This window comes from Dipodomys ordii, unplaced genomic scaffold (genome assembly GCF_000151885.1).
Source record: "Dipodomys ordii isolate 6190 unplaced genomic scaffold, Dord_2.0 Scaffold22, whole genome shotgun sequence".
Lineage (NCBI taxonomy): Eukaryota > Metazoa > Chordata > Mammalia > Rodentia > Heteromyidae > Dipodomys > Dipodomys ordii.
Window position 1 is genome coordinate 16,376,196 of NW_012267238.1, and position 23,965 is coordinate 16,400,160.

Sequence of the window (23,965 nt, forward strand, 5' to 3'; positions counted from 1 at the left end):
GCAACAAGAAAAGACTATATTTCCTAATTAATGTGACCCCAGAGAGACATTCTTCCTTTCTCTTGAAGAGAATAAGTAAAAGACCTCATAGCAAGAGAATAAGAAAGCCCATTTTACTCAGTTTCATAGTTTCTCTTCTTTCTCAAAGTAAATCTAGCAGCAAGGCTTATTCATAAAAGCTGGGATTTTTGTTTTGTTTGTTTTTCTATGCAAGTCCGGGGGCTTGAACAACTCAGAGCCTGGGCTCTGAGTCTGAACTTTTGTGCTCAAAGCTAACATCTGAACCATAGTTCAACATCAGCTTTTTGGTGTTTAAACAGAGATAAGAGTCCCACAGACTTTCCTCTTCTTACTGGATTCAAACCAAGATTCTTGCTGTTCTTACGTGCAAACGTACAACCTCATTTGTCTTCCCAATATTTTTTTCCTCTTAAAACTCAATTTTCTGTCTGAACACAGAAAAGTGGAAAAATCACGTAAGAGTTGTAATTCTGGAGATCTTGGTTCTATAGACCACTGGTGCTAACTTTTAAAGTTAGCAGAAATTTCCAAGTTTCTTTTTAATCTATAGTAGATACACACACACACACACACACACACACACACACACACACACACACACACACACATGGTAGTAAGAGGGAAAAAAAAACAATCGGAAAAGTTAGCAGAAATTTCCAAGTTTCTTTTTAATCTATAGTAGATACACACACACACACACACACAAACACATGGTAGTAAGAGGGAAAAAAAAATAATCGGAGCTTTCTGCTTTGAAATTGCCATTTATCTATACAAATTGAATTTATAGCTTTCAAAGAATAGGGAGTATTGGAGACAAGAATAGCCAATGGGGGAGAAGAGAGCAGAAATAAACCTTACATTCCTTGCCCCAAGGAATTTCAAAGTACTTCATGAAAGCTGATTTAGTACCTACCATCAGATATCTCTTTTTTGGGGGGGACGTGGGGGTCATGAGGCTTGAACTCTGGGCCTGGGCACTGTCCCTGAGCTCTTCAGCTCAAGGTGAGTGTTCTATTACTTGAGCCACAGCGCCACTTCCTCAGATATCTTATATAAAGTAGATTAAAAGGTCCTTATACTGCTTTAGGAATTTACTAGAATAAAAATCTAATGATCTGAGTTCCAGAGTATAATGGCAGGTTAAAAGCTTCTTCAGTATGACTCTGGGAATAGAAGATCCATAAGACTAAAGTTCAAGGGAGAATCTTCTAGTCTTTGATCCCTGCACAAAACAGCAAGCAGAGGAAGCTCAGAGCCCTCTGTTCAAACCCTAGTATTGCAGATAGATAGATAGATAGATAGAGAGATAGATAGATAGATAGATAGAACCATAGAATGAGTTTAATAGCCATCTACCAAAACTTCCATCCAAGAGCTACAGAATACATATTCCCAGTGGACTGCGGCTATTTCTAAAAAAAAAAAAACATACTAAAGTAAGTTGCAAAAAAAAGTAAAATAATTTCTATGTTATATGGTTTTTAGAATATGAAAATTCAGTAGAAAAAGGGATTATACAAGCTACATAATTGAATCATTAAAGAGATTATATCTGAAATTTAAATTTTCCTAGACACAAATGAAAACATAAATTATCAGAATCTTTGGGATACAACTAAGGCAGTTCTAAGAAAAAAATCAAGAAAAAAGTAGAGGAAATAAAATTGACTTATCATTTGGCTATTTTTAGCTACTTGGAATGCTTATTGAGAAGAACACTGAAGCAATGCTTCCCACTAGAAAATCCGTCCTGAATGCAAACAGGAGTAAGAACCCAGAGGCCACATACTTTTCATTTCTTTCTTTTCTGTACATCTTTCCTAAAGTAGATCTATCTTGTATCTATACCCTTTAAACCATTCCAGAGTCTTGAATGTGTAACAAATGTGTAAATAGTTCTGAGTATGTTAATAAAAATTTGTGACTTTTTTTTTCTCTTTCCTTTTCCTTTTTTTCTTTACCTTGGTTTCGAACAGGACTAACAAAATTGACACCATGAACATTTCTCCAGTCCCAAGATTCAGGCAAATGTGAAACCTTCTCTTGTATTTCAGCAGTCAATGGTGCAGGTTTGGGCCTAGGATGGAAACATATGTGTAACATCAACATGTAGTCTATCCTTTGAGGATTGTTTTCTAACCCCTCCTTTCATGAATTAAATAACAAATCTAACTAGGATCTAGATTCATACCAAAGAGCACTTACATTTCAAGGTGTCATTATACAATGTGTCAAATTTGATTGTGTGAACTCTTCCTATCATCAAATAATCTATATGATTCTTTAATACACTAAATAGGTAAACACACTACAATTAGTTATATATTCAATCTTTTATTTTAGAACATTTATCTCAGTTGTCAATATTCTATCATCAGTATAAATGTGTTTCAATGAATATCATTAGACACAGGAACTTAATATAATTCAAAGCCTGTATCTCAGTCATAAGCAACTTGCTAGAAATGGCTTCTCACTTTCTAGCTGGGTGCCATTCAGCAAAGAATTTTATTTCTATTAAAATGGGCACAATCATACTTACTTCAAAGGGTAGTTGTACATATTCAGTGTGATGATGATGTTGATGTTGATGATGTAATACTGGCTAACAAGTTCCTGTCTCCAAGTCCTGAATAAATGGCAGCTCATGATAACTACCACTATCATAAATTCTACATAAAATGTTGTGGTAATCTACATAAGTGGTAATCTGGTACAATACAGGCATTTAAATATTAACTTTCATCTTTCTACCACCCTTTAAGGTAGAATATTTCACCACCAATACTCACAGACTAAAAAGAAAAATAAAATCAGTATCAATAGAAAGAGTCAAAGTTTAGTAATATTCAAGTGAAGAAATAGAAAATGGAGTTGGAGGGACACCAAAGTAGAAATTAAATATTTTAAAGATATTATACATTAATGTTTTGGGTCTAGATTCGTGCACATGTGCATGCGTAAGAGTTTCATGGACTTTCTTGTCAGGGCTGGCTTCAAACATGATACTCAGATTTCAGCTTCCTGAGTATCTAGGATTACAGACATGAGTCACCAGGGCCAGCTGGACTCAGAGACTTTAGGACTATGGTAAAAATTCTGGACTCAAGAGAGATGTGATTCAAGCAGTTTTAGACTCCATAAACCTTACATTAGGCTTCTATTACATCACTGAATTTTTACAACAGAGCTAATTTATATATAAAAACGCTACAGGAAATCTAGTAGCTTCAGCATTTCCTCCTTCATTTGACTCTCTCCCTTTATCTTAAACTTTCTAGTACTTTAATAGGAAAAGCAGCTCTTCTTAAAGTTAGCCATTCTTGGACACATCCAATTGTCTAAGCACAGCAAGTTCCTCAGAAATCCTGCACATGACACATGGCAAAGTCTGAGGCTTAAGTCTTTTGGACAGTTTAACAGCACTGTACCTCACCCCCTGCCCCTCCCACATGCTCCTTCCCAGGATCCTTTAGCAGTCCTCAACTTCCTATCTCACAAACACACACTAGATATTCACTTAAGTGAATCTACTAAGGAGATATCATGTTAAGCTTACTTACCCAATTTTGATTTAAAAAAACAAACACAAAAAACCTCTTAGAATACACTTTGAGCACTACTCTGGAAGATTCTTTTGAAAAAGGGGCAAAGTTATGAGAGGATGTTGCCATGCAACAGGCACTCAGAAACAGATTTCCCTAAAAAGCACTGACTACTCACTACTCATACAGGCCCTCAAGGGAATGAAAATCAGGATAAAATCCTAGCACCTCTGCATTCATTTTGCATCTGTCTCCTCTGCTTAAGCTTCAGGTAAGACTCATGCTTTCCTCTGCACACAGAGATTTTCCAAAAACCAGTGATATCTAAGCTATCTCAACACTGCTCAAGCCTGATGGCTCCAAGATAAGAGTAGCAAAGGTGTGTTACTGTCAGTCTGTCGAATGTCTTGTCCTAGATCTCTCCAAAGGTGCCTGAAAGTCTCCAGTCACCTTGGAATCCAAAATGATAGAGCCTCATAGACAGATGGCTCCATGATTAGATCACCCTCTAGTAGGAGCCATCCTTTCATGGGAACAAGATTGTCTTTGCAAGTAATAAAGACCTCTCCAGAGCCACCTTGAAGAACTAGAACGGAAATAATGATAACCTATACCCTACCTGGACCAACACTAATTAAGGACACATACCTCTTGTACCTGCCTCATTCTTCTCTACAGTACCTATAGCTCATGTCAGCACTTACTGAACCCCTTTATCTGTTCTTTCCAATATGGCCAACAACCATTAAAGCTCCTTTTTCTGCTCTCCACCATTATGTGTCACTCTGACATATTGGAAAGAGTGACTGAGACAGAATTTTCCCCCCTAAATTCCAATGAAAAGATTCCATATAGTTACCTAATTGAAAAATGTACTGCCTTAAGAATTTCAGCCTTCAAACATAGGTCCCATGATTTCCCTTATTTGCAATATTTAGTATAGGTATGAGTCAAGCAGAAAAGGTCAGATAATGTGATGTTAGGAAAATGAACCCTTAGATATGTGTTTAAAGGTTTTTTTCTTTCATGCATTTGTTTCTAACGCATTTATAAGATTATTTCTTTGTTGCTTTGTATGTCCCTCCCCCACAGTATAACCCCTGCTTTCACTATATTTAATGTTGGTATAATTTGTGGAGGAGATGGGGAAAAACAAGTCAGATGGAGAAAAACAAGTCGTTTAAGGACACAGGTGGACCCGTTGCAACAATGAGAAGTACAAGTTGTCCTGTAGAAAATGAACGAACTTTACAACTTTGGTGCGGGGGGCGGTGGGGGGGGAGGATTGGGGGGGGCGGGGGGAGGCTGGGAAGGGATGTGAAAGGTTAAACAAAGGAGGAGGCTGCAATGCTTGAGAAGAAATGTACTCATTATCTTGCCCACGTAATTGTAACCCCTCTGTACAGTATGTTCACAAAAAATAAATAAATAAATAAAATTAAAAAAAAGAATTTCAGCCTTCAAATGAAAAGGTTAGTGATGCATCATCATTACTTAAGTAATAAAAATTTGAACCACCGATTTTGTAGGTAATTAATCATTATATTCTGTGAGAATTGAATAATATGTCAATGTACTAAAAGAAAATAATCTACCTACATAATTGACTAATTCCCATAAGCTCCCCATTGGTTTCAAGCTCTTTTTCCTTGAATCACATTATCAATTTCTCCTGAAGAAGCCTCCCAGGGAGATCCTTGGCCCCATGTTAAATGACAGGGACCACAAATCCTTTGCTAAACCCTGATACAGTTTTGAAATGAGATGTTAAAAGATTATATAAATTCCTGGCTGGATAAATTAAAAGTGCTATGACTTAATTTCCTGAAGGTGGGAAATGGAGGTATAATGATAAATAAGGATTTTCTTTAAATGTTTCACTGAGATCTTCATATTAATATAGGTGGTTAATTTGTGAGTAATTATTGACAAGTTGGAGGTCATGTAATGGAGGAGAGACATAAATTAAGGTAAAATGAAAAGAAACTTTTTCAAGAATTCTGTGACTCAATGGATGAACAGATCATGAAAATGTGGTAAAAATACACAATGGTATTTTACCCATCCATTTCAAAGAATGATTTTGTACTGCAGGTAAAGAAACAGAAAGACCTGGAAAAATTATGTGAAGTAAATCAGGCCCAGGGAAACAAATGATGCATGTTTTTCCTTATATGTGGAAGTTAGACTTAGATTACATTTGTTGGGTGGCATACAAGTGTTCACAAATGTATTAACTGAAATATGGCAGATTTAAGGGCAAGTTCAAAAAGTATAATGCTTAGAAAGGCAAAATCAAAGTTCAACAAATAAATACCAGGAAGTGGAAGTGGGTACTAGGGGGAGGCAAGGTTAAAGGGGAAAAGGTAGAGGAATGAAGAGGGAAGAATGTTGTCAATAATTCAATGTATGTCTTACAAAATTAAAAAGAATGAGGGAAAAGGTGGGAAAGGGAGGGACAGGAGAAAATGTTGAAAGGGCACTGATCAAGATGCATTGTATTCAGAAACTGTTTTGTTAAACAGCAATTTCTTTCTACAAATAGTTATTAAAGACTAAGAAAAAAAAAGAACTACAGGGAGGCTTAGGAGAAACTCTAGAGCTCCTGGGCACAGGTCAAAACTTCTTAAAAAAAGATCTAGAAACACAACAAACCAAAGAAAGACTTGGTAAGTGGGACTGAATCAACCCCAAAAGTTTCTGCACAGCAAAGGATAGAGCTACCAAGCTAAAAGAAAGGCCACAGAATGGGAGAAGATTTTTTACTAGACAAGGGACTAGTATCCAGAATATACTTAGAGCTCAAAAAATTAAGCCCTCAAAGAAAAAAACCACCCCATTAATAAGTGGACTAAGGACTTAAAGAGAGTTTTCTCAGAAGAAGAAATAAAAATGGCCAATAGACACAGAAAGAGATGCTCAACATCTCTGGCCACAAAGGAAATGCAAATCAAAATAACACTGTGATTTTACCTTATCCCAGTAAGAATGGCCATTATAAAGAAAAGAAACAATAACAAATGCTGGTGAGGATAAGGCTAACGGGGAACTCCTTTATACACTGTTCAACCACTCTGGAAAGCAGTATGGAAGTTTCTCAAAACACTAAACATAGAACTATGCTGTGATCTAGCAATCCCACTGCTGGGCATCTATCAGAACACAAACAAATCTACAGCAAAACCACCAGCACAATCATGTTCATTACAGCACTATTCACCGTAGCCAATGGACAAATGGATTAAAAAAATGTGACATATTTGTGTATATGTATATATATGAACATATATATATATATATATATATATATGTGCATTTTACCATCCATTACAAAGAATGATATAGAACCATTCATAAGGAAATGGAAAGACTTGGAAAGATTTACATTAAGTGAAGTAAGCCAGACCCAGAAAAACAAAGATTGCACAGTTTCTCTCATCAGAGGTAGATAGAATGTGCCTATAAATCTGTTACGTAAACACACTGGGTGATACACAAGCAGTTACAAATGAATTAAATGAATTAAAACAGATACGATGGAGAGCTTAAATAGTATAATTTTTTAGAAAGACTAAGTCAAAGCCCAACAAAATTAGCACCAAGAAATGGGCACATGCAAGGCGAAGGGATGGGGCCAACAGAAAAGGGGTAGACAATGAAGCGGGGAGGGGGAAATGAGTCAAGAATTCATGGTATATACCACAAAATTGAGACATGGAAGAGAGGGGGTGGGTCAAAGGGGGAAAGGGGATGACAGATCAAGATGCATTGTATTCATATACTGCTCAATTAAGTGACACCTCTTAAAGAAAATAATACCTACTTAAAGATAACAAAAAATGAATAAGAGAAACAATATAGAAAATTAAAATTAAAAAAGGAATTTATACATGGACAAAAAGCATGTGTGTCATATTGTTTGAAAGCAGGTCAAGGCCATAAATACAGTAATGGCCTTAATTAGATTGCTTGGGATACCAGGATGAATTTTTTCCCCTAGAGAGCTGATGCAGGAAAAGAAATTGTAAGTATTCCAAAGAATGTCAAAAATGATGACAAAGAAGACACAGAAAGAAAGAGGTAGGAGGCAAGAGGCTCTTCATTCATGCAAAAGAGAGACTATGAAATCCTAATCCAGACAGCAGAAAATGGAAGGGGAACAAAATAAACATCTGACAGTATGAAAGCAAACATCCAATACAGGACTTAAAAAACAAATGAATGAATGTATGAATACAAACAGAAGATGAAAAAAAGACAACATAAGGAGTGTAAATTGGAAATCACACATGGCAGTAACACATCTACATCTTGTACTTAGGAAGCCATGGCAGGAAGATCTGGAGTTCAAGGGAAGCATGAGCTGTGTATAAACATTGTCTAAAACAAAACTAAACCAAGGCTAAATCTGGCAATAATGATGGGTGATGCAGGGGTTAGCTGGAAGAAAGATTGGCACTCAAAATCATTTTTTGTAGTAATAAACAGATATATTCTATTACCTTGGAATTCTGTGATTGTGGCCACCACTTCTCCTAATCAGATCTCTCAGGCTCAGAGTCTCATATTCCATGTATGCTGTTGCAGTCCACGACTTCTGAATGGCATTGATAGTTTCCACAAAGTTGTGGTTGTATTTGTAGAGCCTATTAAAATAACTGCCAGCAATGTGAGATAATATTAGATATAGTATCGCCTGATAAAAATAGACTTTACTAAAATAGACCCTCATGCTCCGTATCCAAGGAGAAGGTGCAAAAGTCTTTCAGGGATACAACTGGTCATATGTATTAAATTGTAATGTCTCCTATTCATGTGTCTAACACTATTCAGTGAAATACTTTATACCAGTGATAGGATATAGACTACTTAAATAAATGTTCTAAAGTATGGGACTAATTAAATCAATAATGGTGGTTTCTTTCCTAGACAGTTTGTGTGTGTGTGTGTGTGTGTGTGTGTGTACGCATGCACGCACATGCGCTGACTGGTGCTTGAATTCAAAGTTTCTTTAACTTACTGGGCTTTTTGCACTCAAGGGTGGCACTCTACTGCTGGAGCCACAACTCTACTTTAGTTTTCTGCTGGTTAATTGGAGATAAGAGTCTCATACACGCTTCTGCCCAGGCTGGCTCTGAACTGTGATCCTCTGATCTCAGTCTCTTGATTAGCTAAGATTACATGCATGTCCCACCTAGTGCTCAGCTATATTTTCAAGATGCTACCAATGTTCCTTCCTGCTTACTGCAAAATATAAAGCAGAGGATCCTTTATTAAATTAATTAATCATTAATTCTTTAAAAACAGAAAAAAAATTTAAATTGTAGTGAAATACTTTAGAATTTTTTCTATTGAGGAGAGACACTGTCACTGATTGCAACTATTTGAGAAGCATAGCTTGCTCTACTTGTCTGGCTTAATCCTTACATCAAGAAAAACTGCATATGCTGATATGTGCATTACCATAAAGACAAGATGCCATCATAGGTCTTAGACACTATTATTTTTGGTGTTTTAAGATTGCAGGAGATTAAAAAATAATGTACTTTACTGTAGAATAACATCATTACAAGCTGAAAGAAATCTTGAAGGCAATTTAGGCCTAAATACTCATTTTATGGTGATGCAACATATAGAAGCTTCTTCACTAAATGAGATAATATTTTTGAAATGCAAATAAGGCCTCTTAGTATTATCTCATCCCAAATAGTAAGGTGAACCATGAAGAGCTTAGCATAAAACTTGCTGCTAAAGCAGGAAAACAAACAAAGCTACTTAGAGATCAACTCAAAATGGAGTACTTAGAGTTACAAGCAGGATTAATCCTTTAGACTTGTCTCCTTTACTTCTTGTCTGCAGTGACTCATTGACTGTGTTTCTTGGACTTTCCATGATTTCCCCAAATAATAACACAGAAAAGGTAAAGAGAGTTCTTTGTATGAGATCCTTACAATAGACTGTTTGGGGCTGAATTTTGTTAGCACAAAATTTGTACTAGTAGCCCACATTTGTAATCCAAGCTATTCAGGAAGCACAGATCTAGAGATTGAGGTTTAAAGCCTGCCAGGGTAGGAAAGTCCATGAAACTTTTGTCTCCAATTAGCCACTAGAAAGGTAAAAGTGGAAGGTGGCTCAAGTGGCAGAGCTCCATTCTTGAACTGGAACAAAAAGAGCTAAGGGACAGTGTTCAAGCCCTAGTTCTCTGTCTCTGTGTCTGTCTGTCTGTCTCTCTTTCTTTTCTTTCTCTTTCTCTCTCTCTCTCTCTCTCTCTCTCTCTCTCACACACACACACACACACACACACAATTTGTGCACTGAAATCATAACCCACCCTATATTAAGGTAGGACAGTTTCAAGCTAATTATGGTAAATTAGAGTTGGCATCACTGGTGTCCTCAGAGACTAGTGCAGGACCTAGTCAAGGAAGGATAAGTGAGTTACAAAAGAAGGCAAAGCTTCAGGAGAAACCTGACACCACTTTCATCATGGACTTGGATCCTCACCTGTCCATGGAACTGTACTATCACAACCAGAGTAAACTGGGTATACAGATGTGAAAAATCTTGATTTCACTAACTTATTATCTTGCTTCAAATGTGTTCAGTTTGTATTCCTTGCACTTCCACACACTATTATACAACTGCCCAATAAAATGATTTTATTGACTACTAATTTGTAATTCTGTAGTATTATATACAATGCATTTTTGTGTGTGTCAGTAATAGGACTTCAACTCAGGGCCTCCCACTCTTGTTTGGCTTTTTTGCTCGAGGCTAGCACTCTATTATTTGATCCACAGCTCTACTTCTAGCTTTCTGCTGGTTAACTGGAGATGAGAATTTCATGAACTTTTATGCCCAAGCTAAGTTTCTAAACACAATCCTCAGATCTCAGCCTTCCAAATAGATAGCGTTACAGGCATGAGCCACTAGTGTCTAGCTCATATAATGGATTTTTTTAAAGCTATCATTAGTTCATTACTTTTCAAATTTTTTTAAGGGGGGGAAATTGCTTTCTCTATTAATTCTATCAGTTGATTTTTTTTTATATAGTGAAGTTTATATAATCATAGCTTACATTTCTAAACCAACTAAGTTGTATGGAATTAAAATACAATTTTCAAGATTAAGTATGCATGTATACCCATACATCCCATAAAACAAAAATAAAAACAAAAACTAGGGGTTTCATTGAAACTCACTTTTCCTGAGGCCTTGAAAAGTGGGCCATATTCATGTTCACATTTATAGATGTGCTTTCTACTTTCTTCCCAGTGAAACAGGCCCAGTTCCGGCCCAGGACATCATGCACCCATCCGACCATTGTTTCATGGCAATAACTGGTCACCTTTTTGCCCTTGACTTCATACTGCAATCAAAGAAGAAACAGAAATTGAAACACAAATTCAGTCTATGTTTGGCACTCAGATCTGATTCTCATTTACCATAAAGATACCTTTTATTATCCTTTGGCAATCAAACAAAAACCTCACCCAGGAAGTTTACATTTTGAGAATTATTCCTGAAAACAAAAAGAATCAGACTTTTCTATGGTTACAATCATAAGCCACTGAAGACAATGTACAGAACCAAACACTTGTGGAAAGAAAAGGCAAGGAACAAGCTCAGATTTTTAGAACATGAGCCATATGCAAGGCATTTTACAAAAGTTACTTCATTTAATTCTCATATTGTAAAGAATTAACAATAACACATTTACCAAATAGATGTTAGTCTCAGAGAGAGTAAATGACTCCCAAAGCCACAGAGCTGCTAGGTCAGAAAGATACTTCCCCTCAGTCAGTCTGATGACACATTTCCATTCAGGAAAAGCTCACATCATGAAACCTGAAGAAAAATGGCAAACATTTTTTTCATAACTACACAAAATCCTCCTTTTCTGTCAGTATTATAATTTAATAGGGTATAATAATTAAGCGTGGTCTAAGATCAAGATTGTCTCTATGTCACTGCTACAGCATTTTGCATATTTAAATGGTAACACTAAAAATTTTGTATGAAATCACAGACCCAGGATTAAAACTCAGACACATTCTGGTTCTTGTGTAACCTGTCTTCTCATTAAGGAGTGGCACATAACCAGGAATGATACAGAGAGGATGGCAGGCAGAAAGAAAAGAAATGACATATGCATGTTAGTAAAGATTTTTAGAATGACTAGACAGCAAATACTGTTTAGGCTCTTCAAGACATTAATATGTCTGACATCAATTTGACAAAAACAGTGAGTTGGCTTTGGCTCTGAGGGCTACTCATAGTGGACCACGATCTAATCTAGTAGATGTTAATTTTCCTGTTTACAAACCTTGGCAAGCTTATTATTACAATTTTTTAAATGTGCCACACAGCAAACATTTAAGTCTTGCAGACAGGAAGGTATGTCTCAACTACTCAGCTATGCCACTGCAATTTAAAAGTACACAGAGAATATATATGTGAATGAGGTAGGTGAGATGCTAATAATACTTTTTTTGCAAAACAGTCCCATCCTTTGCCAACTTCTAGTTTAGAAAATGTGCCAGCAACAATGACCTGCAGAATTTCATCAGATATGTTTCACCATAGTAAGCTGATACTCTGTGTGTACCACATTGCAAGGTAATGGTGTTAGGTTTGAGGTATTAAATGCATTTCCATGTGATTATTCTCAATTTACAAATGTGCTTGCCAGGATGTATCATAAGTCTGGGGATATCTATAACGAGTTATGTAAAATGTCTATGTTGTAGATCAGAAATAGGTACATATTGGTAATCTTAAGCAATGCAAGCTAAAATCCCTAAATTTCAATAATGTCTTTCTCTTTGGTATTGGGTTCTAATCACCTGCTCTTCTGCTGTACATTGGTAAGATGGGTTAGGTAAGGACAGGCCAAAGTTTCCTCACCCTTACTGTTATATGGAAAGTGGTGTGACAATGTTTTAAAAGTTAAGATTTATTTTATGAAAATCATTTCTCTCACACAGATATACACAAAAATATATCTACAGGAAGATACAACACAATTATTATTACAGGTAGGTAAATGCTATTAAACAAAAAGTAATTTCATAACATTTGCATACTTATTACATTCTAGAGGAAAAGTGTAAGCAAACTATGTCTAGAGAGAACTGCTTGTTTCTGTACCTATAGTTTATTGTAGTAGTTTAACAGTTTCACATCTTCCATTCACAGTTGAATTGGTGTTAATATAGGCCAAGAGACCCAGATCTAGTTTTAGTCTTGTACATATGGATGGGTTTCCAGTTCCTAGCACCATTTGTTTAAGGGACTATCTGTTCTCCAATGTATGTTTTGGTACCTTTCTTTTTTTTTTGGGGGGGGGTCCGGTTGTGGGGCCTGAACTCTGGGCCTGGGCACTGTCCCTCAGCTCTTCAGCTCAAGGCTAGCGCTCTACCACTTGAGCCATAGCGCCACTTCTGGCTTTTTTCTTATGTGGTGCTGAGGAATTGAACCCAGGGCCTCAGGCATGCAAGGCAAGCACTCTACCACTGAGCCACCTTCCCAGCCCTTGGCGCCTTTCTTAAATACCAACCGTCTATAGATTTTTGTAGATTCATTTCTAGATCTTTGGTTCTTTCCATTAACAATTAGTATTGCTCTCTTTGTCCAAGATTGCTTCAGTTATTTTGGGTCTCCTTTACTTCCATATAAACTTTAGAATTGAGTTTTCTACCTTTGTGAAGAATGTCATTGGAATTTTTGAGAGGATTACACTGGAGATATAGAAGATTTTGGTAGTATGGTCTTTTCACAAAATTGATTCTGCTAATCCATGATCATTTGTAGTCTTTTCATCTTCTGGTATCTTTTGCAATTTCGTTCTTCAGTGATTCATTTGCTATACATCTTTCACTTCCTTAGTTAAATTAATTCCTTAGTTACATTAATTTCTTGAGCTAATTCCTTAAATACATTTTGGTTTTTGAGGCTATGGTAAATGTGATTGTTTTCCTGATTCCTTTCCCAGTCTATACATTGCTGTTATGTAGAAAAGTTACTTTGTATATTAATGTTCTATTCTAATTTTCCAAAAATATTTATCAGATCTAGGAGTTTTCTGATGACTTTTTAGCATCCAAGTATAGAATAATAACATCTGGAAATAGGGCTAATTTTACTTCTTCATTGACTATTTTAATCCCTTTTATTCTATCCTCTCAACTTCTTCCTCTATAATGAAGAAGAAAGGAGAGTGGAATCTTTATCTCATTCCTGATTTAAGAGAAAATAATCTTCACTTTTCTCTACTTAGTAGAATTTTGACTATAAGTTTGGCATATATAGCTTTTATTATGTTGAGGTATGTTCTTTCTATTCCTAGTTTCTCTGAAGCTTTTATTATGAAGAATATTGAGTTTTACCAAAGGTTTTATCCTGCATGTATTGAGATGATTGTGGGATTTTTGCCATTTTCTCTTTTTATGTTGTATTACATTAATTCATTTGCATATGTTGAACCATCCTGTACACTTGAACACAAAGCCCACTCAAGCACAGTATATGATCTTTTTAAAAGTGTCACTGGGTTCAGTTTGTAAATATTGTGTGGAAAATTTTTGCATCAGTGTCCTATAACAATTTTTTCCAAGTCTTTCCATGTCTTTACAAATGTTATAATATCATTCTTCCTAATGATTGAGCAAAATTCCATTGTGTATATATACCACATTTTCTTGATCCATTTGTCCATTGAGGGACGTATAGGATGATTCCATACTTTGGGTTTGGCGAATAGTGCTGCAATAAACATGCTTGTAATGGTGGCTTTACTGTATCTTGGTTTATAATCTCTTGAGTAAATGCCTAAGAGTGGACATGCTGGATGATGGAGTAGTTCCCATTTTTTGAGGATTCTCTACTCTGCTCCAGAGACAAAGGACTCATGCTCTCCCACACATGTGGAAGCTAGATTTAGCTTACAACCTAAGTATGTATGTTGGGTGGTATGAAGTGATTACAAATGTATTAACTAAAATATGGTAGATCTCAAATTATATAATGCCTTAGAAAGCCAAAACCAAAGCTCAACAAAATTATGCCAGGAATCTGGTACTTGAAAGGGGTGGAGTGGGTCAAGTGGAAAGGGGTGAATGAATGAAGGGAAGGGGAAAATGGAGACAAGAACCCAGTCTATATACTACAAATATTTGGTGGCATTTTCCTAATAAAAGTAAACATATTTATTTCAGGTGAAAACTCCACAAAAAAATTTCAATATGCCTATAAGATGTAAATCAAGAATTTCAGTTGTGAAGCTTAAACTCAGGGCCTGGGTGCTGTCCTGGAGCCTTCTTGTGCTCAAGACTAGTGTTCTACCCGTTGATCTACAGTGCTACTTCTGGCTTTTGAGTGGTTAATTGGAGATAAGCGTTTCATGGGGACTTTTCTGCCCAGGCTGGCTTCAAACTGTGTCTCTCAGCTCTCAGCCTCCTGTATAGCTAGAATTATAGGTATAAGCCACAGGTGCCTGGCTAATCAAGGTTTTATGTTGTTTTTTTCTTAAGACAAATTTTATACTGTTATTACTATGAGAAAACATACAAGTTACATTTTTCTAAGTTTTTAAATAAAATTTACCTACATTAAAAGAAAAAAAAGGAAATTGATCTATAAGTTTCCTTTTTTTCCTGTTGTGTCTTTACCCAGCTTTGTCTAATAAGGGTAATACTGGCATCACTGAATTAAATTTGGTAGTTTCTCTTTCCTTTGTATTTTTTGGAATAGTTTGAGGAGCAGTAGTTTTAATTCTTTAAACCTCTGGCAGAATTCAGCAATAAATCCACCTACTTCCAGTCCTGGGCTTTATTTTGTTGTGAGATTATTACTGACTTGATATTATTACTCATTTTAGATATGTTTAAGTTATTTGTATCTTTTTTATTTAAAGAATCTAGCCACTTCATCTTGACTTTCTAATTTTTTGGAGTAATATAACAGGCTCTGTTGGAGGCCTTCCTATCAGTGGAAGGGTAGAGGGTGAATGTGTAAGTTGAAGAAGGGTGAATATGGCCAAAGTACTTTATATGAGTATGAAAGTACAACAGTGAAACCTGTTGAAATTTTTTTAGGGGAGGATGGGGGAGAATGACAGGAAGCATGAATTTCATCAGGAGTCACTGCATATGCAGGTATAAAAATATCACAATGAATGCTCCTTAAGAGACAAAAGATGCTATTGCTGAGCCTATGAATTAGCTGAAACTGGAATCCAACCCCCAGACTTTGCATCCAAGTTCTTTGAACTGAGTCATTCCCTGCTGCAGTCATTTTATAATCACCATGTACTCCAGGAAAGATAGGCTTCACTGGTAAGTACTTGTGACAAAAGGCATACTGTCCTCAAACAAGCAATGCCATAGTCTTATCATCTTGAATGGGACAGTGAAAAGCTAGACTACCTGCCAGGCCTCCAGAGTCAAAAACTAAAGGAATGGTCAACCAGGCTATACCTAGGACCCAGGACTGTTTTACCTTTCTCACTTTACACCAAATTCTCCCTATTTAATGCAAGTCTAATATTTGTACCCCTAAAGATAGCTGAAGATATACCATTGCTGGCATGTACTAAATGTCCTTTCTCTGCCATTTACAATGTCTTTTATTTGGTTAATGGGGGCAGCTGGCTGGAGCAAGCATGGGATTTCTAGTCTTTAGGCCTTGGGTCTGCAAACCTGATTTCACTTATAACAACCAATATGTGCTAATAATAATCAAAGAAAAGCATCTCAAAAAAGGAAAGAAGAGTTTTATTGATAAATACATGCTCATTTGCTATGTTGTCTACAGCTGCCCTGTTACAGTGGCAGAAATATCTTGTTTTCATAGACGATGTAGAGACAGAATATGAAGTGATTAAGAAAGCAACACAATACTGTGTTCTTGTACTACAAAAGAGGTCACAGAAGTTAGTTGAACTAAAACTTGCATCCAAGGCTCCTACAACTGAGCATTATTCCAAATACCATGTATAATGCTCTTCCCCTCATAATAATCTCTTGGGATAACAGTCATCTTCCTCTAATCAAGAAAAGGTAGAGGAAGGTATTGTGCCTCACACTTGTATCCTTAGCTATTCTGGAGGCTGAGATTTGGAAGATCAGTGTTCAAGACCAACCTTGGCAATAAGCTTCAAAGACAGCCATCTCAATCAGTAAAAAAAAAAACAAAAAGTGTTACTAGAAAAATAAGAAAAGCAGAAAGAGCTGGGGATTAGGGGCTGGGAATGTGGCTTAGTGGCAGGGTGCCTGTCTAGCATGCATGGGGGCTGGGTTCAATTCCTCAATACCTAAACAACAAATAATAATAAAATTAGAAAAAAAAGAGAGAGAAAAGAAATGGTTTGGGATGTGGCTTTGAAAGCCCATTGTGCTCTCCGAAAGAGAAGTTTCCAGTTAAGTGACTCAAATTACACATGCCCTTTCAGACCTGCCTCTACTTTCTAAGCAGGCCTGACGGTCATTTCTCTACTGTCTGGTTATCTACAGGACTTTTCCATTTCATTCTTTTTCCATTCTTGTCAAGGTTTTAATACATGCAGCAGTACAGGTAAAGGGCATCAATCACCCCAAACTCTGGGACTGCTTTGACAAAATGAAGCTCTGCCACTTGTTGGCTGCAAGACTTTAAACAACTTCTCTCTGTTCCAGCACTTCCCTCATCAACTGTAAAATGAGGATAAGCTGTGCGTTATATTTTCTTTTTTTTTTTTTGTAGGTTGTGGGGCTTGAACTCTGGGCCTGAGCACTGTCCCTGAGTTCTTCAGCTCAAGGCAAGCACTCTACCTCTTGAGTCATATTTCCAGTTTTCTGGTTGCTAATTGGAGATAACAGTCTCACAGACTTCCCTGCCCAGGCTGGCTTTGAACTGCAATCCTCAAATTTCAGCCTCCTGAATAGCTAGGATTACAGGCGCCCAGCTGTGTTATATATTCTAAGCCATGTAGCCTACCACCTATGAAGCTGTTCTTCCTGTAAAGGCAAGTCCTGCTTTTGAAGGACTTTTAGTTTATTCTGTATCTAGAAAAGTACCTGGCAGTAGGAAGCAATTATTACTGAATGAGTTAATAAGTAAAAGTGAATGATAGAAGAGAAAGAAAACATGGAAGTCCCATTTCAACACTACAAGAAACTAAGGAAAGTTTATAATAGATAGAAGGGTAGTGATGGCAAGATATCACAGAGCAGCTGGGTGCTGGTGGCTCACAACTGTAATCCTAGCTACTCAGGAGGCTGAGATCTGAGGATTGCAGTTCAAAGCCAGCCCGGGCAGGAAAGTTCATGAGACTCTTTTCTCAAATAAAGTGGCACTGTGGCTCAAGTGATAGAGCGCTCACCTTGAGCTGAAGAGCTCAGGGACAGAGCCCAGGCCCAGAGTTCAAAAGCCCCATGACCAACAAAAAATATATATATATACACACACATATATATGTACATGTATATTTATATCACAGAGCCCCAAATTATAAATGATAATATAACTTCAAAACTATCAAATTTCCTTTCCAAATTGATTTACCTATCTGTACATTTAGAGTGACCTAGAAATCCTAAATGTTCCCTTTATGATTCTTTATTTTTCCCCACAACTACCCCCGCCAAAGTTGTAAAGTTTGTTTTCAACATAGTGTCAACATAGTGTCTTGTACATCTCATTGTTATAATGGGTCAACATGTATCCCTATGTAAGCATTTTGGTTTTTTCCCTTCCCCTCCCCAAATTAGAAAAGTGTATGTACAAGATGCAGGGCACAGACATCAAATACAGTGAAAACAGGGGTTATACCATGGGGGAGGAACATACAAAGAAACAAAAAAAAAAAAAATCACATGGTACATTATAAATATGTTAGAAGCAATAGCAAAAAAAAAAAAATTTGTGTCCCTATCTTGGGGTTCATTTCACTTTACCACAGCTAAGATAAGGAACCAACTCAGATGCCCCTTATTAGATATATATATATATATATATATATATATATATGTGTGTGTGTATGTACATACACACACACACACACACACAATAGAATTCTATACCTCCATCAGAAAGAATGACATTGCCCCATTTGTTAGGAAATGTAAAGACTTGGAAAAAATTATAAAGTGAAGGCCCAAAGAAACATAGGTCCCATGGTTTCCCTTATTTGCAATAACTAGTACATGAATAGGACAAATAGAAAAGGTCAAAAGCTATGTACATATGACCCTTCATGATTCTTTTTTTTTTTTTTTTTTGGGTCCGGTCGTGGGGTCTGAACTCTGGGCCCGAGCGCTGTCTCTCAGCTCTTCAGCTCAAGGCTAGCGCTCTACCACTTGAGCCACAGTGCCACTTGCAGTTTTTTGCTTTTTGCTTATGTGTGCTGAGGAATCGAACCCAGGGCCTCATGCATGCAAGGCAAGTGCCCTACCACTGAGCCAACTTCCCAGCCTGACCCTTCATGATTCTTAACTGCAATTCTTACAGCTATGGTTATATAGAAACTAGTGAAATCAGGCAAGTATATTTTTTTATGTATTTAGATTAATTCTAAGTATATCTATAATGTAAAATATACATTATATAATATATACTATATATTATATATAACAGATATCTAATATATGTTATATATAAAATACAGTGTATAATATATACCTTATAGTAATGTAATATTTAATAATATAGTTATAATAATAAGTTATATAATATATAAAATATATAAGCACATACTATATATACATATTATATAGGATATATATAACATTTTAAATTTTCATTTTTGTTATTATAAGGGCTTGAACTCAAAGCCTTGAACTTCTGCTCAGCTTTGTTCACCACTAGTACTCTACCACTTGAGCCACACCTCTAGCATATTTTTTTCTGACTAACTGGAGATGGAATCTGGAGAACGTTTCCATCTGAGCAGAAAAGTGTAGTTAAGATTATAGAAATGAGCCATTGGTGCCTGGCTAAAAAGAAACTTCATTGTTGTAAGTTAATTTCTCTACATCTGCAGAAACTGAATCCATTTGTGATTGTTTCTGATGTGTTTACCTGAGGGAGTTACTGTCTTCTTTACAACTTCATTTTCCTTTGTAGTTTTAATAATCTGAAGCAATTTGGTGTCTTCTGTTTTGTTTTTGGATATTCGGCTTGAACTTAGGACCTGGGCACTATCCCTTAGCTTTGTCACTTCAGACTGGCATTCTTCCCATTGAGCCACACTTCCATTTCCTATTTTTTGCTGGTTAATTTGAGGTAAGAGCCTCACAGGCTTTCCTGCTCAGGCTAGCTTCCAACCTCAATCCTTACATGTCAGTCTCCAGGATAACTAGGATTTCAGGTACGAGACACCAGTGCCTGCCAATCTTGTATTTTTTAGAACCTGAAATTACCCAAGAAAAGGCAAGGCAGAGCTGAAGTAACAGTAGGACAGCTTGATCAGGGTTAAACAAATACAAAGAAAAATGGCATTAGGCAGTTCAACAGGCACCGACTCAGTATTCTAATTTGAGGAACCACCACAACACAACTGTTACTTTGTTGATTTGAAATTGTTTAGGGTATTACCTTTCAGCTACCATGAAATCTCACATGATTTCTGACAAAATCACTAAGAAGTTCAAGTTTTGGCCACACTATGCACTTCCAACTGTAGCCAATTTTTTTTTTCCAGTAAGGAGTTTTTTCATTTATATAAACATTGGTCTCTGAAAACTGGCTTGCTCAGATGAGACAATTTAAGTTTCCATTCACTTATGCCAATTTCTACTGCAAAAAATAGATAATTTCCTAAAATTTAAAAAACCTCCAAACCCTTCTTTAGAAACCTCGTTTAACTTTAGAAAACTGTGATTCAGTAATTATTCATTTACTTCTTCAAAACTGTCACCGAGTTGCCAAATACTTTCAAACTTCTCGTTCTTAAACTTTCCCCACACTTTATCAACTACCCAAGTGGACCTACTTGGAAATAGTTACCAGCTGAAAAAGAACAGCTAAGGATATTTTAAATTTTAAGGTATTGTTCTGCAAGTCTTTCTCCACTCCTTTTTGACACTCAGGAAGAGTGTTTTAAAAATCAATTAAGGCTGGGCGCTGGTGGCTCACGCCTGTAATCCTAGCTACTCAGGAGGCTGAGATCTGAGGATCATGGTTCAAAACCAGCCCCAGCATGAAAGGCTATACCACTAGAAAACCGGAAGTGGCGCTGTGGCTCAAGTGGTAGAGTGCTTGCTTTGAGCTGAAGAGCTGAGGGACAGCACCCAGGCCCAGAGTTCAAGCCCCAGGACAGACAAAAAAAAAAAAATTAATTAAGCCTGTAATCCTAGCTACTCAGAAAGCTGAAACCTAAGGATCCTGGTTCAAGGCCTACCAGAGGAGACATATCCAAGACACTCTATATTCAATCAACCAACAATAAAACAGACGTAGAAGTATGGCTTAAATAGAGTGTGAGACTTGAGCAGAAAAAGCCAAGTGAGAGCAAGAGGTCCTGAGTTCATGCCCCAATACGTGTGCCTGCGCATGTACATGTACGTACACACACACACACATACACACACATACACACACACACATCTTGCTTACCCAGGCTGGCTGGCTTTGAACTGGGATTCTCAGATGTCAGCCAGCTGAGTAGCTAGGATTACAGGTGTGAGTATGAGCCCTGGCACCTGGCTAGCCTGAAAAGTTTTTAAAGTTTTAAAATATTAAACAAGTAACAACACAAACATTCCCCTCTGCTGCCATGGAGAATGCAAAGCTGTTTTCCATTTTATCCATACTACTGTCAACTGAGCAGCTGCCACCAGGTCCTATCCTGTCACCAGTGGTTCCAAAATGTGATGAAAAGAACACCAGTAGAATATTGGAAAAGTTTTTAAATGGTTAATTATATTTATAATATAAAAATAAAGTTGAAAACCAAGTTTCACTATTATTTAATATAAAGGGTAATATTAGACACCTCTCCCCAAACTTACTGACTCTCCAGGTGTTCACCTCTTACAAATCCTGTGGCAGTAACCACCTACCAATGAATTTTCACCTGCACCTGCTTTAACAGAACTAAGCATCTTATGTGATTTTTGTCATGCTAACCCTAATAAAATAAACAAGTGGTAACCACTGGGTGCCAGGGGCTCACGCCTATAATCCTAGCTACTCCAGAAGCTGAGATCTAAGGATTTGCAGTTCAAAGCCAGCCCATGCAGGGAAGTCTGTGAGACTCTTATCTCCAATAAATCACAGACAAAAAGCCAGAAATGGCACTCTGGCTCAAATAGTAGAGTGCTAGTTTTGAGCAAAAGGAGCTCAGAGATAGCGCCAGGCCCAGAGTTCAATCCTTCGGACCAGCAAAATAAAAAAATAAACATATACATACATACAAACAAATAAATAAGTAAAAAGTGTTTTCATATCCACTTCCCAAGTTTAATAATGCAAACATGAGAAAATGTCAAAGCTTTAGTTTGCTCTATGCTAAGTATAAGTTTTGCCAGCCATGTTAAAAGTTTTGTTTTGTTTTGTTTTTTTGTTTGTTTTTGATTTAATGTCCAGTACTAGAGTCTGAACTCCAAACTTGCTGGGCTTGTTTGCTCATGGTTGGTGCTCTACTACTTGAGCCATGCCTTTAACCCAGCTTTTTACAGGTTATTTTGGAAATGGAGTCTTAAGAACTTTTTCTAACCAGATTGTTTTCAATCTGAGATCCCCTGTACCTTAAGACTATAGAAGCTAAAATTACACTGGTACCTGGCAAAGATAAGGGTTTTGTTTTAAACCAACATTTTGAATTGTTCCATCAATATAATATTCATTTTCAATCTTATCTATAAAGAAAATATTTTAGCTCAAATTTAACCATGTATTTTGAGTATGTGTATAGCAACAGCTCTTTATCAATAACCAAGAAAACAACGGAACAAACTTGTCCTTCTTATTCCCATGAGCTATAAAGACATATAGAGTAAGTTAATGCTACTTTGTAACTATAAAAAAAAAATCCTGCTTTTCTCAGCCTGTGGTTTGAACTCAGGACTTTGCACTTTCTAAGCAGATACTCTATCACTTGAGCCATATCCATAAACCATTTTCTGTTTTGGTTTAGTTGTTTGTTTGTTTTTTTTTCAGGTAGAATCTCCTATCTTTTCCTAAAGTCAACCTCAGACAATGATCTGTTACCTACACCTTCTGCATAGCTGGGTTCATAGCCATGCACCATCAGACTCAACTTGGCTGTGATATGGTCCTGGTAACTTTTCACCTGGCCTGGCCTCAAACTTCAAAGCTCTCTACTATTGCCTCCCTGGTAGCTGGGATTACAGGTATAATCCAAGTACTTTCATACATTTAACAAAGTTATATAAAAGCCTAAAGAAAGGAGTCCTCATTGAACCCAAGGCCTATGGACAAGAAAAGTATTCTATTTGAGCTATACCCTTATCTCTTTTGTTTGTATTTCATTTTTTGAGATTAGGTCATTGTACTTTAGTTAGACTGGCCCCACTTCTTCAGTAGCTGAAATTATAGGCATTTACCACTATACCCAGCTTGAAATTTTTTATTTAAAAGACTGGAGTGTGGTAATCCAAACACTATGGAGTAGAGGTTAAGGTAGGAGGAACACAAATGCCAAGCCAGATTAGGATAAATAAGGAATCTATGAGAAAGAGAAGGATATGTAAGGAATCTCAGAGAGAGAAAAGAGAGAAAGAAAGAAAAGGAGAGACCAAGAGAAAGAGAAATAGAGCAAGGAAGAGAGAGAGAAAAAAAAGAAAGACAAGAGAAAAAGAAAGAGGCAGAAGAAAAGAGGAAGGAAGGAAGAAAGGAAGGAAGGAAGGAAGGAAGGAAGGAAGGAAGGAAGGAAGGAAGGAAGGAAGGAAGGAAGGAAGGGGCAAATGAACTATGGTTATTACAATATTTTATGCCAAATGCTGAACATTTAGTGATGGGAACTACTGGTATAGAGACTACAACATCACATTTTTAGCAACAAGATCATAATAATGAAGTATAGTTTGCATTGTTTACTAATAATAAAAGATTTTGTCGGTGAAGTTTTGTGACATTCATATTGTTTAATATTCAGATGCATGTATATTGAGTATGTATGCGATTCTTAAATGTATCTATACATGCTAGGGAATATATAAAATAAATAAAACCTGAATATGAGTTTAATTCTTCAAAGTGATTTACCACTTGAAAGAAAAGTACTTCACATCAAGTTTAATTATTTCATAATAAAACATTTATTAAACACATGAGCAATTTTTAAATTCACATAAGTACAAATTTAATGGTGGTATTTGTTTCCTAATTTACAGGGGGAGCAGAAACTGTCAGAATAAAAGGGAACAAGGCAAATTTTACAAGCTGATATTTGGCCA

General features: G+C 36.6%; 1 protein-coding gene across 1 annotated transcript in view; it reads right to left on the reverse strand.

Annotated features, from left to right (window-relative positions):
• Positions 1-23,965, reverse strand: part of Ctsc (cathepsin C) — a 53,503-nt gene that overhangs the window by 14,247 nt on the left and 15,291 nt on the right. The window contains exons 3-5 of the mRNA XM_013014086.1: positions 10,772-10,938; positions 8,072-8,227; positions 1,986-2,101 (exon numbers count right to left, since the gene is read on the reverse strand). Of these exons, the coding sequence (XP_012869540.1) occupies positions 1,986-2,101; positions 8,072-8,227; positions 10,772-10,938 (439 nt within the window). The remainder of the gene's footprint in view (positions 1-1,985; positions 2,102-8,071; positions 8,228-10,771; positions 10,939-23,965) is intronic.